At 32.6% G+C, this 23,831-nt stretch overlaps 2 protein-coding genes across 3 annotated transcripts; both read right to left on the bottom strand.

The window, feature by feature from the left end:
• Nucleotides 1-285: 285 nt before the first annotated feature.
• LOC137390842 (retinal homeobox protein Rx-B-like) lies at nt 286-8,293 on the bottom strand. Its single transcript, XM_068077162.1, has 4 exons — nt 8,128-8,293; nt 5,859-5,997; nt 4,109-4,193; nt 286-797 (listed from the first exon to the last, which is right to left on the bottom strand). The coding sequence occupies exons 1-4, from the start codon at nt 8,291-8,293 to the stop codon at nt 369-371; spliced, it is 819 nt and encodes a 272-aa protein (XP_067933263.1). The 3' UTR covers nt 286-368.
• Nucleotides 8,294-10,629: 2,336 nt separating this feature from the next.
• Nucleotides 10,630-20,509, bottom strand: LOC137391640 (uncharacterized). Of its 2 annotated transcripts, none has more exons than XM_068078158.1 (4): nt 20,289-20,509; nt 15,899-15,985; nt 12,794-12,898; nt 10,630-11,617 (listed from the first exon to the last, which is right to left on the bottom strand). In XM_068078158.1, the coding sequence occupies exons 1-4, from the start codon at nt 20,355-20,357 to the stop codon at nt 10,631-10,633; spliced, it is 1,248 nt and encodes a 415-aa protein (XP_067934259.1). In that variant the 5' UTR covers nt 20,358-20,509; the 3' UTR covers nt 10,630. The 2 variants fall into 2 exon arrangements, with proteins under 2 accessions (XP_067934259.1, XP_067934260.1); XM_068078159.1 differs by having other exon boundaries at nt 20,285-20,308.
• Between the last annotated feature and the right edge of the window lie 3,322 nt (nt 20,510-23,831).

The raw sequence follows: 23,831 nt of genomic DNA, 5'->3' as shown, positions 1-23,831 counted from the left end.
TATATATATATATATGCTATATATTTGCTATATATGCTATATATAAATATATATATTCCATACATATATTCCAAATATATATATATTCCAAATACATATATAGAATATATATATTCCATATATATTATATATATACATGGAGTATATATACATAGAGTATATACATAGAGTATATACATGTTGGATGATACACTCCCAATAATAACGCAATCTTTTTCAAACAACAATAATTGTTATTAGCGAAAGGCATAAATCATTAGACAAAAGACAATCGTAGACAAAAAATATAATGATCACTTGTGTGAGTCACACAAAATATGTTAACGTCTTTACAGTAAGCCGGCATAGCCTAAAGCTCTAATCCTCACTTACACGAACTGGTTGTAGGTAGGGAATGTCATAGCTGTGCCATCATTAGGTATGGAACCTTGGCTTACATCTGCACTAATGCCAACTGGCAGTGAATGCGCTGTATTTGGTGAGTGGAAGAGGGCATCTTGCAAGTGAGCTAAGTGTGTGTTGGTCACTCCAAGCACATTAGCTGAAGGGAGGTATGTACTAGTAGTCCCATAATGCTCTGCAGGATATCCTGCTAGAAATTTGTAACCCATCCACTGATCGAGGTTGGGGGTGAAGAAGCTCGGGCTAGCTATCGCATTCATAACACTTCCTGCTACAGATCCACCCACAATCTCCGGCGTACTGCCAATTGCTGGTGAATCATCGTCGCTGTTATTCTCTGAGAGATCCATCTTTTCTTGGCGCCGCCATTTGGCTCGCCGATTCTGAAACCATACCTAAAAATGAAAACAATGGAGAAAGCATAATTATGAAATTTTAGGTTTTTTAATGCCTTGCTAATGAGTAATTATTGGATATATTTTGCAATATTAGTTCTATCTTTCTGAATGTGAATTTAAGAGTTCAAAAATGTTCAAAATAGGGTGCGCAAAAGCGAACAGTTAATCGCAGACATTATGAAAACAGCCGCAAGTTGGAATTGCTCTCAAAACGGCTCAAATGTGATGTAGTTGAACACGATGTGCTTCTTTTTACACTTTCATGCAACCTTAATCGTTCAAATATTTTTACAAATATACTTTACGCATTCAATAAAACCATGTCTATTGTCCAATGATAATTTTATTATCATTGTAATGTTGTCACTTTGAGCACTGGTATCTCAAAACCTAGCCTAAAATTCAGTTTAATTTTTAACTTGATCTCGAGGTGGGGGGTGGGGGGGAGGGTGCATATTATCCTCTGATAAACATGAGGAGCCTGTTGGTCACCTGAGATGATCGAAAAATGCTGCAGAAATTGTTCGCGCCATCTGGTAGGTAATATGGGTCACATGATCAGATTATGACTAGTTGATTAGACCAAGCTGAAACGTAACTGTAAAGTAGTGAGCATCTATATTTGATACGGGCTTTCCAGTAGAACCCGAAGTGTTTGTCATAAATTAGTGCTACTAGGCATAAACTAATGTTTTATATTTAGCCTTTTATTGGCCATTCATTTCACGTGATAACATTTACATGTCAAAACAATAACTACGTCGAGTTGAATACGTAATCCAAATTAGGGGTTTCAACCTACGTTTGCTTCTTTTAACCGTTCGTTTTTAAGCTTTTAAGAGCTTGAAATCACATTTGCACATATTTTGCACCTACAACACAGCAGAGTAAGACATGGTGAATCTTTTGATACCAAATAACTGTAATGTAAACTTTGTTGCAAGTCAACCTTTAAGTATTCTAATTTAAACAACGCATAGCAGGCCATGTACAGTTTCTAGCCAACGCATCCTTATTTTTAATTCTGATAAACAAATATAATTTTTGACTTTATGAAAATTTATTGCTGACGAAGCAGAATAAAAATGTGTTTTAACTGATTATTATTCATAATACATTGAAGCCTAGTCTTTGGTTAGCATTTTGTATATACAAGCTGTTCACCTGATCCTAGATCGTATCAACAGCTTTCCATCAACTGTGAAAGCAGTTAGAATTTAAGGTACAAATCCTTGAATGAACCAAGCTTTGAACTAAATGATTGAACTAAAATTCATGGAATTAAATAATATATTATTTAATATTAATTATTACTATTATTAATTTTTATTATTATTTAATATTATTTTGATGCTTTAAGCTTGTAAAAAACAATAAAAACAGAAATCAACTAAAGTGAATCGTTCTTGTTCAACACTCTCAGAAAAGTAACATTTTAGAGGCAACTGAAAAAAAATTATCGCAGTACACCGAACTGATATCGCAGTACACCGAACTGATATCGCAGTACACCGAACTGATATAGCAGTACACCGAACTGATAGATAGCGTATATTTTTTATGAATAGAAAAACAACTAGTTCTAGTGTGAAGCTCCTGTGGCTGATAAGGAAAAGCTTTCTATTTTTTTTATCTCTCAGCTATCATTATCAAAATATTCAATAAATGCGTCATTAGACACTAATCTACTGTAAGCAGCTATTTCTCATTTCTCGGCTAATTCGAAACAATCTCAATATTTTGGCGATATCTCAAGAGTTGATAGTCCAATCAACTTAAAAACATTGGAACTATATTGAAAATATATTACTTACAAAACGGACAAATTTTCATAATTCTAGTTAAAATAAAAATAAAAGGAAACATATCGAAACTGTGTAGCTGTTTTCTAAGCATGAGAAAACAACACACCGAATTATATCGGGTTCAGGGTTTAAAGTAATAAGCTGTATCTAAAGACTAGGTCTAAATGGCTCAGATATACTCGGCGACTATCGTCATTGATGCTGTACAACATGACATAATTGTATAACTAGCATTGTATCTAGTTCGGCACTGCTAGATGTCTCTCCAATCATCAAACACTCGACGATTAAATTGGTTAAAGAAAATGTTATTCACCTTGATTGAATTTCACTATCGATATTGCTTTGGTAATGTTTATCACGCAGCTGACAACATATCACAGGCACTCTCATCAATTAAGTCTTTGTATGGCCAATTATGTTACAAGCACATCATACAATAACATTCCCACAGTTTAAACTCTTGCGAGTGCGTGATGGCTTATGCCAGTGATTAGTTTATACGCGTAAATTTTAAAACAGTATACATGCTCAATGTCCTGTGTGACAAGGCTTTAGAAATAGTTTATCGTGCAATTCAACTCTTAAGCTTTCTTTGAAGGCTCTTTGAAGCCTGCCCGTGAGCCTGTCTTTGGGTAATTAGTGATAATTATCGGGATGACTAGCGAACAAGAGCCGTGGGTAAATTTAAGATAATTGTAGATTACAGTTAGAATCGTTTGCACCACGCTACAATACAAACCGAGTAATTTAATTCAATAAAACCAATAAACACTAGATTTAATGATTACGGCTTGTTCCTTCTTTTTAATTATTTTGCCGCAAGCCCACAGCCAAGCTGTTAGAGTAGTGGCTTTCTTTTGCTATTAAACACCAGTTCCCCTTACGGATCTTGTTTGCTGTTCTAGTCACAAAGGATTTCATATCTCTCAGTTTTTCCTACTAGCTAATCAAAGATCACAACCGGCAATGCGGATCTTACCTCATTTGTGTTAGCAAACATCACATCAAACCTAACAGACCTGTAATGAACATTTGTCTAAAACAAAATATTTTTTCTGCTTGCTTGAATTAAAACCCTTCATGGGTTGTTAAAATGACATTTGCTACATAGATTTTGCCGCAAAATGAAGTTATTTCAACCGTTTTGTAGGGGCCAATTTTAGATACCACAAAATGAGAAAAAAATTCTACCTAGATAATGAGCACTTATTTAAAATAAATATACATAAATATTGTATAAATATGATAATTAATAGATGAATAATTTAATTAATCAATTAGGCATTAAGCGATTAAATAAATTAAGTATTTGTAATTAATTGTTTTTGCCAACTCTAATTATAAAGTTAGGGAGGATATACCTAGCATAAAATGAGATGTCTATCTAAATGTCTATCTACTTCGAAAGGACTATAGCAACTGCTGTGAACAGTGAGCAATGAATCATAATGGCTATGTGTCTAAACCATAAGGAATGTTGAACTTTTTACTTTCGCTCACCTGCACTCTCACTTCGGGAAGATCAACTTTCATAGCGATCTCCTCTCTGCTATATACATCTGGATAATGGCTCTTGTCAAACGCCCTGTAAACAAGTAAAAATAGAAGCGAAGTTATTTAGTGCCTCTTCTTTTTCTACCTCTTCTCTCAAAATTTCACGTTTTTTTTAGATGACGGAAGAAGATACCTAGAGGCAAATGCTAAGGATGGTTCAGCGTAGGTAATTTCATCAACAACATTAGCATAATTATGTAAATGCGTGGATGACAAGGTGACAGGCTATGCGCACAAACAAGGATTTGTGTCTCTTGGTAGCAGAGTATCTCTATTAATCTTGTCAAGCTTTGTGTAATATTGCAACACGAAATCTCATTAACTGTTTTGGCAATAATAATTTAAAATACTAGTAGAACATTTCATTACCATAAAAACGTTTCACAAATTTGTCATCTATAATATTTTGCTGACTGCAATCTGTTAGGAAGTTTTTGGTTATTAAGTTTGTTGCCTCGAAAACTTTTTAAATGTGATCAAAATGAAAATGATTGAAAATCAGCTACAAATCAAATGCTTTTTATGCAGAGTCATATGAGAATGGTGATTATAGTCCTAAATACTTTGTATCCAGAATGATCGACAGAATATTGGAGAAGTTACATATGAACTATATAGCAATAAATCTATATTGCTACTTTTTGCTATGCATTTTTGTAGAAAAACTCAAGATTATAAGGTTTTATCCAAGTTTAAACATTGGTCTCTTGCAGCTGCTTAAAAATCGTTTTTCACACATATTCACTTTTGTGCTCACTGGCAGCATTCAGGCAGCTAGTTTTACTGTAATATTCTAAGACATTGGGAGATTATTCCGAAATGATCAGAAACAAGCAAAAAAGAAAAATTAATTTACAAGGTTTCTCTACATCTGTGCGGCAAACTGGGAGCCCAAATCTTTTGGCAAGTCTTCTAGAACGTTCCTGGCAATTAGTGACTTGAAATTAGTGCTAATAGTAAACAACACAAAGTAAAATTTGGTGATAAAAATCAGTCATTAATATCAATCAGAGACTAGTTAACCCCTGAGTTTACACAGCTGCTAGGGCATTCTGCTCAGCTCACAAACATTCAATCCTTTTCTGGCTAAGAACTCAACTCTAGAATTCCTAAAAACCTCACGCCCACTTTGTTATTACCATTATTATAATGGTAAACCTTTTGCTCCGAATGTTCAAAAGCACAGCAAACTCAGTCATTGTTAGCTAAATAAGATGGTTTTTGTCTCAAAGCTGCAATAGAGTTACAGCTAAAAGGTTGAATTTTCAGAAAATAACTTGAAAACTTTAAAATTACACTATTTTGTTGCAAAATTGATTAAATCTTTACTATATCAAAAGGCAAATATCTGTTTTGTTACTGAAACCACACTGTTTATTGGTTGAAGCTCTTTTGAAAATTTTAAAGCAATAAAATTAAAAATACATTAGTATAAACATATTAATTTTATGGAAATAAGGAATTTTAAAGGTTCTAAAAGCTAGCGAACTTTCTCCATTTCATGTCTGCATACTATAAAATAGCTAACTATGCAAACTAGAATAATTTATACTTTCTGTAACTCAGAATACATAGTCTTTTGGCACCCTTGTATTTGATAAGGAGTTGCTTTTCCTAACTCATTCAACATTTATGCTGTTTGTCAGGGCTACAAGATTGGATGCCCTGCTTGTGCCTATAGAAACTGTTTCCTTACCTCTCTAGTTCGTGTAGTTGGAATGTAGTAAATGTTGTCCTGTTTCTTCTGTGCTTTTTTCTATCGTCTGGTGAACCAGATTGTTCGGTGCTGTTTTGGACACACCGGCTGCTAGCTGCAGCTCTCGGAGGTAGCATACCTACACACCAACTGAATTTACTTTTGAAAGTTATATACAACAATGACCAGAAATTTATCAGTTTTGTTTTTCGCTGTCACAATGCTGTATAATATTGATAGTAAGTTTTAAACATTGAGCAGATGAATATTTGACATGCAGTTTTACTTACATAAAGGTACAAGAAAGTGTGGTGGTGGACAAGAAGAGCAACAGGGCTACAGTAATAGATATAGCAGTACCCATGGGATGACTAGAACAGAGTCAGCAGAGAAAAGGAGAAATATCTTCCACTCAGAGAAAAGATTGAAAAGTGCTGGCATGCAAGAACAACTGTAATTCCAGTATAACAATAAATAGAGCATTGGGTGCAACAACACCTGCGCATCAAGTGCTGCTTGCCCAAATACTGGCAACAATCAACACAAGTAGATTGCAGAAAAGTGCATTATTGGGAACAGTTAAGATCTTGAGGTGACTCAAACTCCCAGGTCTCTGGTAGGAAACCGAGCTGGAGTAGAAATAATCACCCACTTGAGTGAACCAGCCTGAGGAAACAATTTGTTATAAATATATATATAAATATATAAAAAACGAAGAAACGACGTATCTATGTATCTATATACTTTATATATACATTATATATGTATCTATATACTTTATATATAGATTATATATGTATCTATATAGTTTATATATACATTATATATGTATCTATATACTTTATATATACATTATATATGTATCTATATACTTTATATATACATTATATATGTATCTATATAGTTTATATATACATTATATATGTATTTATATAATTTATATATACATTATATATGTATCTATATATTTTATATATACATTATATATGTATTTATATAATTTATATATACATTATATATGGAAATGGATAAAAGCATAAGATTTTAGCAGAGTGCGCAATGATAAAATCCTAGCAAGTTGAAGTTGGTGAAACAGACTACTGCTTTAAATAAAACTGTTTTATTTAAAGCAATAGTTTGTTTTCCCAACTTTAAGTATATATATATATATATATATATATATATATATATATATATATATATAGATATATATATATCTGCAGTAAGTCATTGACTTACGGCTGCGTATGTTACTGGCCGGTGGTTAAGGCAATTTGGACGTAAGTCGATTCTGTATATTCTGTTGATTCTGATCTGAATTAAACGAATTTAACTTACTAAACACATACTTGACGAAAATTTTAGTACGTATTTTAGTAAACTTCAAACAGTTAACTAAGATTTTATAATTTATCTGTTTGCGAATCCATTTTTACGATAACGGATAACGCTGAACTTGCCATGACGAGCAATATATATCTCTTAATAACGTATATAATCAGTATGCAAATTGTCAAATTTTAATTTTGAGAAAAGTTATTGTTGATATTGCAGGGCAAAAATAATTTGCCCTAACGATAAAGCTTCACGAAAATTGAGCTGCCTGAGCTTCCCATGAACGTGGTCGTAAAGTCGGGTGGTTGTATTTCGCATAGGTCGTAAGGCGACTTACAGTACATATAAAGAGAACGCACACTTGATAGAAGACCCAGACAATCTTTTTATCGAGTATTAATCCAAAGGTATGCGGCATGCTATACCTAAATAAGATCTAATAACATGCTGGACGGTTCTGAATCAGGATGTGCATTTAGCGTGTTGCTGGAAGTCATCCAGTTAATTTAATATAAATCATGTATAATACATTATATGGAAATGGGGTCGTGCTATGGAAAGCGTGCCACGAAATTGTGCCTTGTCACAGACACTTCCGCCAACATTCATAAAGCCATTTCTTACCATAATAGAAGTGACAAGCTTGATCTTTCCTTACGGCTTCATAATTAATTACCTCTCATTTTATGGATTTGCCACAAAGTCTCCTGTATGAAGACTGGCCACTAAATGCAAAACGAGCTTGCAAAAAATTTTGACAAAAAATTTCTCATATTTTTACTTCCAAAATTTAATCAACACCAAAATATTTTTTTACATGCTAAATATTTGTGACATTTTCACCTGCACATCTTTTAGATTTTACCACAGAAATAGTTGCACAACCGAGAGTCAATTATACACTTGCATAAAATGGAGATGAGTAAAAACTTACCATTTGGAGTTGAATTGGTACGCTTTGATTTTTTTGTTTTTTTGCTAAGACTGATCGGAGAAAGCGCTGCCGGTTTGTCATAAGACAAACCCTCGGCTATTCCTAACAGCTTCTCTATACTGTGTTTAGAGTTGCGATGTTCTGAACTGCTGCTGCCTCCATCCATAGCATCATGTGCTGTTTTATGCAAAAAATCACTGGCTCGCTTGTCAACTCTGTTTGCTACTAACTGCTGTGATAATTTGAATGGTGATTATCACTGTAATTGCTGTATTTAACATCATTTCACTCACTTATCTATAGCTATTAATAGAGTGACATGAGATTTGTCTGCCTGAGCACTATTGAGCACTGTTGAGCAGCTTACTCTCTCACGACACGACACGCCGCTGTATCCTACTTTCTGATTGGCTTTCGATTCGATTTTAAACTTTGTCTAATGCAACTTCAAAGAAGTTCATTTATCTGTATCGAGGAGTATCAAAATAGTTTGAAATGTTTTTGATGAAATTACAACAGTTATTGTTTTGTAACATGCTCATAGTATTACGGTAAAACCATTTGTAACAGTACTATTATTATATTACTATTTGGTAACATATTCATAATACGGTCTAGCAGCTATTTCATGGTAATTCTTTAAGTACTAATTGTTAGAGCTTAGAATTAAAATGACAATTCTGAAAGTTGCTGCTATAATCACGGCAAGAAGAAATTGTTAAAAATTAAATAGCGTAAATCTAACCCAATTTGTGTACTTACTTCTAAAGCCAATTTGGTAAAACACCTCTCGATAATCTCTCATTTGTTAGGTTTTCTCCAAAGCTTTACTAGAAAACTCTCGGAAAGCTCTCTGATAATCGAACAATGTTAAAATTTAATTAGTTTGTTTTCATTTAAAACTGTAGATGAAATTTGAACACTTATATTGGCTTAGCAACAGAGAATATTTTTTTGGTTTTTTCAAACTATCATGAACCTTTGCCTTACCAAGCTTTTATTGGCAGTAATTTTATTTATTTTTGGTAATTCGGTGGTGAAATGGACATATCAAAAACAGATACACAATGCCCTGAAGGCTAAGCAAAGCTCCCCACCTTAATACATCACAGAGCCTGCTGTCACTTGTTACAGCTGTTATCAAGCATATATAAACATCTTTATAGCTGTTCTTGACTTGCAGATGATGCATTATGGGTATGCTGTCTTTGTAGATGGTACATTATGGGTATGCTGTCTTTGTAGATGGTACATTATGGGTATGCTGTCGTTGTAGATGGTACATTATGGGTATGCTGTCTTTGTAGATGGTACATTATGGGTATGCTGTCTTTGTAGATGGTACATTATGGGTATGCTGTCTTTGTAGATGGTACAGTTGTGCATAGGATTGAATACTATTCTTTATATAAACCAGGTTTAGTATGACTGCTGAAGTAAACTAGTGGTAATTATTAGAGTTAGAAGCTGTGATGACCTCCTTCAAGTGTGGTAAATAACATTGTCTTCTGAGTAAGATGTTCAATACACTGATAATTATTGCTTATTTTAACAAGGCTTGCTCATGGCAGATGTTAGTGGGCGCACTAACATCTGCCATTTGTATAAAAAATACTTTGTTTTGGGTCAATTTTGGTTATTTCTTGATAAACAAGTTCTCACTACATATCAGTAGATGTGCACAGCACTGCTTGTAACATCAAAGGCCTTTAGCTTGTACGCACTGTGATGGAGATAGTTTTAAAACTAATAAGTATGTAAACTAATTATATTTATTGCTTTATATAGTGTTGCTTACACCATCAATAATTCTATCTTGTTCTCTCCACCGGCTGTATATTACCCTTTCTAAAGGTTGCTCTAAAGCAGATAGACCACACATATCAGCTCTGTTATGTCCAAGTAAAGATTATTTAGGATATATATGTGATATACAAGTTATATACGCAGTTTGATATATGAGATATTATGAAAACCAGATTTTTTTGAGATTAAAAATAGTCAGCATTCAATTTCCAAAAAACTTTTGTGCAACATCCTAAATATCTGCTATCATCTGATACTATGTATCAAATATGGACATGCGTTGCTATGTTTGTATATAATGATATTAAAAGGGACCTTAACAGAAAATGGCTCGAGTCAACTAAATGGTAAAAGTTCTATTTCTCATGCGAGTGTATTTGTTAATATCCTAAGCAATTTTGCTTTGTACCTTCTGGCCACTTTCTCCCTAGGACCAAGGTGCTTGTTATCTAATAGTGTAATTCTGGCAATTGGTGTTGGTAGGTTATGACAAAAGAGCAGTGTTTTCACAGATCTATTCTATTTCTATAGGGAAGCAAACATCAAATGTATTTAAAATAAATTTCTGTCTGCAAAGATCATTACAGACGATACACCTATAAAAAAGCTAAACATCTCGTTTTCTTTAGAACAGTATGTATTCCGTTCTCACTGTTCCCTAGTTTAAACATTGCTAAAGTGATAAAACACCTCACATTTAAAGTCTTCCAATAAATTTACTTTGAGGGGTGTTTTTTGCGCTGTGCTGATAGCAATGCATTGACTTTTTGAACATCTGCTCTATATAGCCTTCAAAGTGTATAGGCTTTCGTCGAAATGGCAAATGGTTTGCATAGCTAGAGTGACCAGTCTTTGGTTGCTGCCTATATAGAACTCTGTTTGAGCAATTTTCTGGTACGACAGGCTGCTTTTCAGAACCACTTTGCTGACGTGTTGAAGGTCGTGTCAAGCTGATATCACTAGATTCGGGATGGCGTAAACGATACCGCTGATCGTAGATTGATAGATTGTTTTTGCGTTGTCGGATGACTGCTGTTTTGGTCATATGAATATTTGGTGTCAGACACTGTCCGTGATTAGTTGTGTTTCTATCATGTCGACCTCTTGCCTTTTCTGAGCCGCACCAAGAAGAACCATTCTGTAAAACCACAGACTCCGACTCATGAACTGACGAAGGATTCGGCAACCAATTAGAGTTGTTTGAGGGAGGTTGTGCCACCAGACTCAAGTCACTTGGCTCTGTGTGAGCCTGCGGAGATGAGACAGTAGAATTTTTCAACTTGTGCTTATGTCTATTGGTTCTCTTTCGACTGATTAATGTAGGTGGACACCTCATGCGATCTGGAGGCAATATAGGTTCAATTGACGCTTCGTTTGCTAAACGAGCAGACTTGATCAGTCGAACATTATGACTCGGAGGTTTTAGCCATTTCAGTAAACAGCCCTGCTTGAAGTCTATGAGATTCACTATGTTATACATTTCCTTCTCGTAGGCTAGCTGCCGGCATGACACTACAAAAACGTCAGCTAGTGCCGTTGTTTCATCACTGCTGGATGTGGATCCCTTGCTGCTCATAGCTGTGCTGCCTTTGTGAACTGTTGGGGGTACATTGAGCTTCACTTCAATTACATTATTCTCAATAATCTGACGTCTAGATGGTGAAGAATCTTCCTCTTGCAGATCCTAAATGAAATGGAACATGTATCATGAGTTGTGCAAAACTATATATATATATGTATATATATCCATATATATACATATATCTTATATATATAATAATGTATATGATATATATATTATATATGTAGTAAATATTATCTATATAATATATAAATAATATATATTATATATAATATATATTATATATACTATATAAATAATATATAATATATATAATATAAATTATATATAATGTATATTATATATAATATATATTATATATAATATATAAATGATATATAATTATAATATATATAATATAAATTATATATAATATATATTATATAATATAATAATATATATCATATAAGATATATATATATAATATATACCGGTATATATATTTATATATAATATATATATAAAAACATGTTTTTATTATAACAACATCCCCTCTCTCATTATTGCTATAAAATCTATACAAACTTTTAAAATTTGGATCAACTTCTGCACATGCAAATAACTCATTCCTCTACTATAATAGAAGCAGTCAGTACGAGTATATCGTTAATAAGTGTAAGGAGAAGACAATTCCAACTTATAGATCAATTTTATCATTTTTGTACAATGTATACATTTGATTTATGAATTATGCTTCATAATACAGTAATAGGTAATCCAAACAGGTTTTATCTACAAACTCTGAATATTTCTCTTATAACAACTTGTTTCAGCCCTAATTCAGAATGTTCAATTAGTTTTCTCCTCGAGAACATAACATAGAGCAAACACTATATTCAACAGAATACCAACATTCACAATCTACCTTATTAGTAACAATTGCTATGCTACCCCTAACTGGCAGGTCACACATTTTTGTTTACATATCATATGATATGATGTATATGATATGATATCATATCATATCATATACATTTATTACAAGATATTATAAAAAAAAGTGTATTCCTTTATATACATTACATGTACAGCCAGAGTAAATATCTCAATACTACCAAGCCATAGCCTAATTAGTTTGTGATGAAACTCAAGAGTTACTCCTATACTCTAACAACCATCAGCTAACCACACTTTGTAAACAAGCTATTCCGAGTCTATGCATATCTATTAATTGTGAATGAAGAATTAAGGCTAAGGGTTTCTGGTCCGCTTGTCTGTTGAGTCTAGGCAATTACTTACTATTCTGCAGCACTTGAATGTGAGGTCTATACTGTTATCTATGAGGAATATTGCCATCTCTTCTTGCCGGTTCATGATAGCCGTCCACAGCAAGTTTTCTCCATACTAAAGCGTTACAGATAAACTGTGATAAACCTTGGTGTGTCTTGTTGCAGCCATATTGAGTAAGACTGATTAAGGTAGCTATGACAAGAATACAAATTGGTAGTTACAAATGAGACGTTCCTGCTCTCTCTACAAGACAATATTTATTTTTTGTCATCATTTTAAAGATCTTTAGTTTAAATCAAAGCTTTAAACTCGAGTTTTAATATTTTTATGTAAAATAATCAACTATTCTAGTTTGAATATTTTCAAGACCAGATATAGATATTACATACACTAAATACCAGATACCAATACATGTTATAGATAATAATAACATAATGATATCAAGCAATTTCTAAAAAGCCTTCTAAAAGTTTTTGGAAATTGTTAGCTGATTGCTGACTATTTTAAATCTCAAAGAAATTTGGTTTTTAAAACATCTCATATATCCGATTATATAAATAATATACACATTATTATAGATAATAATATGAGTTTATACTGTTGCGCTAAAGATAGCTAAATAATTATATAAATAATATACACATTATTATAGATAATAATATGAGTTTATACTGTTGCGCTAAAGATAGCTAAATAATTATATAAATAATATAGATATTATTATAGATAATAATATGAGTTTATACTGTTGCGCTAAAAATAGCTAAATAATTATATAAATAATATAGATATTATTATAGATAATAATATGAGTTTATACTGTTGCGCTAAAAATAGCTAAATAATTATATAAATAATATACACATTATTATAGATAATAATATGAGTTTATACTGTTGCGCTAAAGATAGCTAAATAATTATATAAATAATATAGATATTATTATAGATAATAATATGTGTCTATACTGTTGCGCTAAAGATAGCTAAATAATTATATAAATAATATACATATTATTATAGATAATAATATGAGTTTATACTGTTGCGCTAAAGATAGCTAAATAATTATATAAATAATATAGATATTATTATATATAATAATATGAGTTTATACTGTTGCGCTAAAAATAGCTAAATAATTATATAAATAATATACACATTATTATAGATAATAATATGAGTTTATACTGTTGCGCTAAAGATAGCTAAATAATTATATAAATAATATACACATTATTATAGATAATAATATGAGTTTATACTGTTGCGCTAAAGATAGCTAAATAATTATATAAATAATATAGATATTATTATAAATAATAATATGTGTCTATACTGTTGCGCTAAAGATAGCTAAATAATTATATAAATAATATACATATTATTATAGATAATAATATGAGTTTATACTGTTGCGCTAAAGATAGCTAAATAATTATATAAATAATATAGATATTATTATATATAATAATATGAGTTTATACTGTTGCGCTAAAAATAGCTAAATAATTATATAAATAATATACACATTATTATAGATAATAATATGAGTTTATACTGTTGCGCTAAAGATAGCTAAATAATTATATAAATAATATACACATTATTATAGATAATAATATGAGTTTATACTGTTGCGCTAAAGATAGCTAAATAATTATATAAATAATATAGATATTATTATAGATAATAATATGAGTTTATACTGTTGTGCTAAAAATAGCTAAATAATTATATAAATAATATAGATATTATTATAGATAATAATATGAGTTTATACTGTTGCGCTAAAAATAGCTAAATAATTATATAAATAATATAGATATTATTATAGATAATAATATGAGTTTATACTGTTGCGCTAAAGATAGCTAAATAATTATATAAATAATATAGATATTATTATAGATAATAATATGTGTCTATACTGTTGCGCTAAAGATAGCTAAATAATTATATAAATAATATACATATTATTATAGATAATAATATGAGTTTATACTGTTGCGCTAAAGATAGCTAAATAATTATATAAATAATATACATATTATTATAGATAATAATATGAGTTTATACTGTTGCGCTAAAGATAGCTAAATAATTATATAAATAATATAGATATTATTATAGATAATAATATGTGTCTATACTGTTGCGCTAAAGATAGCTAAATAATTATATAAATAATATACATATTATTATAGATAATAATATGAGTTTATACTGTTGCGCTAAAAATAGCTAAATAATTATATAAATAATATACATATTATTATAGATAATAATATGAGTTTATACTGTTGCGCTAAAAATAGCTAAATAATTATATAAATAATATACATATTTTTATAGATAATAACATGAGTTTATACTGTTGCGCTAAAAATAGCTAAATAATTATATAAATAATATACATATTTTTATAGATAATAACATGAGTTTATACTGTTGCGCTAAAGATAGCTAAATAATTATATAAATAATATAGATATTATTATAGATAATAATATGTGTCTATACTGTTGCGCTAAAGATAGCTAAATAATTATATAAATAATATAAATATTATTATAGATAATAATATGAGTTTATACTGTTGCGCTAAAAATAGCTAAATAATTATTTAAATAACATAAATATTATTATAGATAATAATATGAGTTTATACTGTTGCGCTAAAGATAGCTAAAGCTGTTTAGCTAAAGATTCATTTTCAGCTGACTTATTTAGTGACATAGAGATAAATTACTAGATCTAATATAAATGTTTTTGAACACGATAGTTGTCAGGACAGCAGGAAGTGTAGAAAAATATCACAACATAGAAAAATCTTGTTAGCAGTTATATACCTAATGGAAGGTACGTGAAGACAACTCCTACAATATGAATGAACATTTATTTAGCTCAACTGATAATTATTATGTGAAAGATCAACGATATTGAAATACTTTTCTTTTGCTGTTTCAATAAATTAATTGCACCTTCAATTTTAATCCCATTCCTAAAAAAACTCAATACCCCAAAAGTAATACTTTCTGGGCATGTTACTATATGTACTAATATGTGAGCCTTACATAAAACGTCATAAGGTCATGACCTTTTCACTACTCACATATTTAGCGTTGATGTCAGCACCAGGCTCTTCTAGTAATTCCTCGACCAGATCAATGTCTCCATCCCTCACAGCGTTGTGTAGTCTCTATGTAGATATGCAAGAAAGCTTAGTCGATGGTTTCCAAGTAAACAAATGAATCAACGCTGACAACAATTGATAAAAAATAACACGCTAACTATTATCTCAGACTCAGACTTAACCACGATGATTGATGTAACAATGTCTGGCATGAAAACACAAAATAGAAAGTAATCAGTTTTGAAATATGTATAAAATCTCTGTGTCCGCAGTCACTCTTTCCGATAATGGCTGTCTTATGGTTTACACTTTATCACTGGCTTCCATGCAGCTCTGTTTTAAAATAATGTATTGCGTAATATCAGTTCTAACATGGCACTAATGTAGTAATTACTAACAGTAACACTGCAATACAAAACTTTGACATATAATCAGATACCACTAAAGATTTATTTATATTGTATTATGTTTAGTGTGTAGCGTATAACATATATTGTGTTATGATTGATTTCCAATGTATAACTTGTAAAGTTATATAAGATGAATCAATATGATGTAACTTAACAAACTATGGTAATATATTACAATATAACATAACAACACGCTATAGCATACTACAATACAATGTTATACAATATATTGTGGTTTAATGAAGTATTATAATATATAATTGAATAACACAAAATAAGTAATATTTGATATGCTACTGAGGCAGAGATGGCAGAAATTAAGATTAGATGAAAAAAGACTGGATGGTAGAACTTTCCAGTTTGAATTAGTCATATCACAGACTCTCGCCAGAAAACAGTGTTCAATATAAATCAATGTTTTATGTAAAATATTGGCTTTGGGAAAAGAGTATATTTTAATATACCACCAGTGACATATTTTTGAAAAATATATCACTTGTCATTAAAAACTGCAATAACGTATTACAAGTTGCTTTTGTCAACATAACTTATTCTATTTAACAACTGACATTTATGAGGTTCAATATGCTACTATTTACCATGGTTATGCCAAGTATTTGTCCTCGACATTGTCATTTAGTTATCTTAATGCTCATATTCTAGCTCAAGTATAAAAATCTAGAATCAGTGTTGGGGGTAGCCGTGGTTTAGTGGTCTAAACCAGTGGCCCAACCTGCAAACAACAGGTTGGGCCACTGGTTGAACCCCCAACCTGCAAACAACAGGTTGGGGTTCAATTCCCAAAAATGCCACTGGTGGTGACAAGAGTGACATCAACTTCAAATTGCTCTCTGCAACTGAGCAAGTCTTTAGTCGGTCAGGTTGCCCTTCAACTGATCCCAGATATGTTCAACTAAAATCACTGGGCCATTGTTTGTGACACAATAGTTTTTAAAAACACCAGCAACCTCTGCTTGTAGGACGCTAAGCAGACATACGAGATCTGTGAGGGGTTACTCACACAATATCAGTATTAAGTATGGAGCTTATTTCTAGAGATGAGGCTAATGAAACTCTTGTAATGTGATTTTATTATTACAAGAGAGCAAAATATACACAGTTAATGAGAAACCTGAAAAGTCAAATTCAAAGTTAAATCTCTTTCTTAAAAAAGATAAAAAATGAAATCTACAAACTTTTACATCTCTATGCATTACTAATAAAAAGCAGGCATGATGATCATACAACATATTTCATAAACACAAGAGCTGCCTTCATTCACACCTGATGAGATATTCTAATTTGTACTTTAGTCTTGGTCCCAGTTAAGAATTGTTGCATCTATGAAACTTGCCAACATGCACCACTGCTTTAAAAATTTGAAGCCTTATAAACACAGACTACACATCTATTCATCTCTTATGTTAAAATTAATTGGGCGCAAATGATGTTAGCAGGAATTCATCATGAGGTTTGGTGCTTGTACAGTTTTGGTTCATTGGACTTTATTGTAAATAATTTGTATAAGACTTTGCTTGCTTGACAGAGCAATGAGCACTGCACTCGTCTTGCTGTTACACTTGTTATATCAATAACTCTTTTCATCTCTTGTCACTCCTTCAGTTCGCTGCTCCTCTTTGATTATAGAGCATCGATTATTAGCATTTATCAATAATTGAACTGCTAATGATCAAACTTTGTGTTTACCTTTGATGAACCCCTTCAACCTTGGTGCCATTAAACGAGTTATATCTACATATAACGGACTCACTAAAATACAGCCGTTGCGGCAGTGATTATGAGTACTTCAGACAAAATTAGCTGAGCAAATTTCATCAATACTAACGCAATACTTTTCTTGCTGAAGTAGTTAAGCTTGTATGTTAGCCCAACATGTTGACACAGTTGGTAGGTAAAAACTAGATACCTATAGTGAAACAGATTTCTATGCTTTTAGGCTTCAGCTTGTATAATTAGTAAGTTTTTATACAGAGATAGTGTAGTGATACCTGAGTGTGCCAGTGTCTAAGCACTACATTGGGCTGACCAGCAGATCATGTTTCTATAGAGCGCACACACAGCACATGCATACTCTTGTTTGCACACCTTGTTTTACTTTGAGTCAGGTTCTTTAGCTACGAGTCTTCGCTAACACTGGGTGTTCATTGCAATAATTATTAAACAAGGTATAACGACTATATGTATAGTATTACTTGTTAACCATTCAACGAAGCTTACTTTTATTAAAACCTTTCCTGTTGCTTTTGACCCTTGAAGAACTCAAGCTAAACCCAGAAGAGAACTCAGGCGTTGTAAGGCTTGACCATTTTATACAAATAATCTGGCAAACAAACCAAGATGATGAAACAAGTTTGTATTTACTGTGTATATATATATGTATACAAACACATAGACAACCACTTAACCAAAAGAAATCCGGCAGACCACCGATGAGGAAAACTGATAGAAACAAATGCATACAGAAACTAGCTCAGAAGCGAGCCAAGACATAAAAAGGAGCAATGGTGCCTTTTTTATACAATGGTTGATGAGCTACTTTGTAGTAAAACGCATGTACCTGATGATGGTGGTAACAGACTAACTTTTTAAAACCTTTTTGGTTCACACTGCAGGAAACAATTTGGAGTTAAGTGTGTATAGTGGTCATTTTATACTTTTTCTCCATAAAATGTTTACCTTTTTATATATTGAAACTTATATATTTACGTTTAAATATGTTCATAGTGCAACTAATTACAGTCCTAGCACAATTGACTTCTCTGCATGTCGCTTGCCTAGCACGACACAGAAACACCTGCCTGCTGTCATGTTAATATACTATTATTATGAACTTGTTGACTATTAGTATCATATGCTCATTTGATAAGAAGACAGAAGGCCAATTTTACTCTCTACTAGCACTCATACTATTATATAACTCCTAACATAATCATAATAGCTCCAGCTTAGCTAAACAACAGTAACCTGACCCGTTCGAGTTTTTCCAGGAGTTTATGAAAGGACAGCATGAGTGTAGGTCTATCGGGTGTTGAATAACATGGTGCAAGGGGAGATTTTGTTCTCTAAAGGTTGTGAATTGTAAAGGAGGGACACAGTTTTAGGTCCTCAGGCTACTCTTTACAGAACAATTGTACAAACTTGTCAGAACACAAGCTTTAGAAATATAATCTGTTACAACAAGTGACACTTTTACCAATTTACTTTGCAACAAAGACCCGAATATGCTATGAGTTTTCATGATTGTGCGACCTTAGTGAGCATGTAAAGTTGTAACTAACGGCAGCTTGTTTATAATACTCCCATCTCCATCTGCGTTTCTATTGCTTCTCTAGCTTCATTCATCCATCTTTTCTCAGCTTGTCAAACACTGCTTTTCTGTGTATTAAACTATGCGCAGTTGTATCCTCTTTTTCTTGCTTGTCGATTTCAGACCTTTCTTATTACATAAGCTAGCTTTCACTTGAAGTTTATGATATTCATTGTTTTTCTGGAATGTTCCAAACTTTTTTCTCCTAAGCATCTCATTTTTTTTTAAAACTTTTATAAATTTTATTTATTCTTCATTCAATTTTGCTTTTTTTTTACTTCATTTACACAGTTACAGCTTCATGATTGTCAATAAGAATGACTGTTACTGTCAGTTATTTTGTTGAGGAAAACTTTGCTAGCTTACAATCTGTTATTGTTGTCAACTGGAAAAGTTATGGGCCGAGAGTGCTGACTCGACAGAGATGTTAAAGACCAGTAAACAGTTGTCAGCGCCTATTCATCCTAGGGAACTTTTGGGCCAATAACTGGTTGCAGTTAGCTTATGAACTTCATCAATACACAAAGTTTTAAAACCAGCAATAATGCAGTTATTTATTTCTACATGTAAAGCAGGCTGATCTATTATGCAAGGTACAGAGGCTAAGGAAAAGAAATAGAAACGTACTCACCTCACTGAAGAACTTCTCCACATATATCTGGTTTATTCCAAAGAGATCATCAACGAGCAAGCACTCCATAGGAAGCCAGTGATGTGAAGTAACAAGCTATATCTATGCAGAATGATATTCATAGAGGTATCTTCCTAGGTCAACGTGCCTGGGGTATGCTCGCTGCTCATAGCTTTAACCAACTTGCTGTAAAATAATTATTTTACTAATGATCACCCACTCTCAATGCTGTCGGCTCTTACTCATGGGTATCACTAAAAGCCTTTGCTTCCAGAATAAAAGACCTATTCAGAGTTCGCTGTAGTCGGTCGTGCTTCAAACAATACTGGTGTGTGTATTGTCAATAACAACGTAACAAGAACCAATGATTACAGCGAATTCCGCATGAGCATTTAAAGTAAATATTTAACCTTTGATAACTTCCAATAGGCACTTATAAACTCATACCCTGCATGTTTGAGTTAATATCTATAGGCGATAAACTACGTAGATGATCAATAAAATGCAATTGGATACGCGAACGAATATGGGAACAAAGATAACATGATATTCCAATGCTATCCAAATTTGCTTGTTCATTTGTCATTGGATATGGCAGCTGGCGCAGTCCAATAGGGAATCATTGACTGTTTGACGATATTTGATAGTCTGTTTGTTAAGGTAGCAGCGATATGTTTATAAAAGGCAAGTATAAAGAAGTGAATTATTCATTCTTGTATTCGTAAAGCGTGAAATTTCACTTTTACTAAATGCTCTGGCCGTACAAAAACACAGCACCAAGAAAGCATGCAAAAGACTCTGTCATCAGCACCTTATATTCTATTAATAATTGTAACTTATTGTTCCATTTAAATGGATTTGTGGGAGCAATTGTAATGACAAAAGGAGAAAGAGAGAGTTGAATCTGGACTGAAAAGCAGCTAACACTGTAGCCTATTTTGAGGTCAACTATAGGTCATGAGTTGTCGATAGGGATGGCTACCACTGACATCTAACATGTAAAAACTGCTATATGTACCCCAATATTTATATTTTGATAATTGTCTTTAATATATTTTAATAGCCTTTTGCTTAAAAATGATGACTCATTTTAGAAATAATTGCTTACTTGCCGGCACGGTGATCTGCCCACTAGTGCCTTTTGTAAATTTATCCATTGCCATATTTTTAAAACACATATAGATGTGGCTGCCAAAAAAGAGGTTACTGCACTGTCAGCTGCTGTCACTAGCTGTGCAATACGCCACATTAACTCTCTCTGCTGCTTTTTACATTAATAATTATAAGCAGCAGTTATGCGTGTCTGTGCCATCAAACCACAGTGTTGGACCACAGTCCAGAGAGACTTGTCTGATTGAGACCTGCTAGTGGTTTCTTAAGCACTAGTATAACGATTGAAATATGTCATTCACTCACTCCGCTACTAGTACCATTCTCTCGAGATTTTGAGAGAAAGCTTGGTATGATTAAAGTGCGTTTACTCCGGGACGTCTTGTTGGAGTTGTGTTTCTCTTGAGAGAGTCGGAGTTAAACAGCTTCTAGTATGTTTACGATTTGCAATAAACTTTTGCACAACACTTTCACACCAAACCCACTTAAACTCCTTCTATACAAAATGGGTCGCTTTTTTAACCGCTGAAATATGACATCGGTATCCATTCCATTTGCTTGTATTTTTGGTGCTATTAGCATTGCGATATATGATTGGTCAATTTCATGTTGTACTCCATCAATGAAGGCTGTCAAAAACTACCAAACTATACAGAATTTCATCATTTTGTGTCGGTGACTGGGCCAAAGCTGTTTTTCAAACCGCTTTACGTTTTACATCAAATACCCTCCGTTGAAGCAACTTTGATAAGTCATCCTGGTGTAAACACACTTTTAAGTGTTATCGCTTGCTACCACTCAATGAAAAATTACAGTATTTCATTGCTCCCTACTAGTAGTATGAGCAAATACCCTTAAAATAATTTCCACTGATATCAGTTTAAAGTGTGTAAATTTCCTCGCAACCACATTAAAGCATTACTCAGCTTCAAAGATATCAGCATATAAGTAAGGTCTATAGATACTGAAGGTTGGTGCTTAGCTTGTACTTCGCTCAATACTGACAAAAACAATGAAAACTACAACAACAACCTGTATATGCTTGTCAAAAAGCTTACTACCAAAAGATTGGCATAATATATAATATGTAGCTTATTTTTGTAGGAAGTTTATAGCAACAACTATGATAAAAATGTCTATCTACCTAAAGCAATCAGAAGTCGAGAGCTGCCTGTGATATTCTTTTGGCTGTTTGTCGAAATCGACAATGACTTGCATCTTAGCGATGCATGCTTGGATCAAGCAGTATGGTAGAGTAGACGTGACCCTGTTCTTAGTTTCAACCACTTCTGGAACTGTCAGATGAACCTGAAGGAATGCATTTCGCAACACGTCCAGTCTGACAGAGCCAGGTAGCCATTTCACTTGTCCAGTGTGCGAAGGATGAAGGTGGATGTCAGTGTGGTGCATGGTGCCTCCAAGTTATGGTCTAGATCTGATGGACTCAGCAATTTAGGGTTGAAAGCTAACTGAGAGCTTTTTGTCGGATCGGCATCAAGCAGGACTCGAACCACCAACCTCATGGTTGACAGTCAAAGATGCTACCAATAGACATCTAGAGGTAAAGAGGTATAGAGGTAAATATAACAGTTCATGGGTATGGTTATATGTATAGTATATACCTATAAGTATATGTATTATACATACACCTACACCCATAATATACCCATAATATACCTAGATCCATACCCATAACTATGGGTATGGTAATAGTATAACATCATGGGAAGACAATTATCAAAATATAAATACTGGAGTATATACATGTATAATAGGAGAACTTCTACCTGCTAGATGGCGGTGGTAGCCATCCCTATCGACAATGATTTGTAGTCAACCTCCAAGTAGTCTACAGTGTTAGTTGCCTTTAACTAGCCAAGATCTAAAAAATTTTCATTCATCAATACAATTATTTAAATTGTTTATTTTTAACTTTATATAACCATGAACTAATAATAACCAGCTACTCATTAATAATTATAATCATATTCTTTTTACCGCAGTTGAGTGTTAACATATTGAAATGATAGCCGCTGCCAAACAGTCTTATATAATAGTACTATCCTAACTCTTTCTCTTCATGGTGCTAAGAAATGACAGCTGCAAACCTTCAATTCTCCGCATCACCAGCCTACAAGTAATTTGATGAGGTGTAATATAAAATGACTCAGCATCAGTATTGTTATTCTCCCTTACAATAGCCATGTAGTGGATTATTTTTGCACCAATGACCAATGCATATTTTTCTGTGAGTTTATAACATGGAGAAAAGTTATTGATAGGCGAAAAGGGGGAGTGGCTGTGAGAGAATGTGGTTTGACCAAAAGCCCAGTATAATGTGTTCCACAGGCCGACAGTCAAGTAGAATATTTAAGCATTTTAACAAACGATATGCAAGAACCTTGCTATCCTGTTGTTTGTCAGAATGGCTGC

The sequence above is a fragment of the Watersipora subatra genome, chromosome 3 (assembly GCF_963576615.1).
Source record: "Watersipora subatra chromosome 3, tzWatSuba1.1, whole genome shotgun sequence".
NCBI lineage: Eukaryota > Metazoa > Bryozoa > Gymnolaemata > Cheilostomatida > Watersiporidae > Watersipora > Watersipora subatra.
Note: the sequence above shows the minus strand (reverse complement) of the source record. Positions and strands in the feature narration are given on the sequence as shown.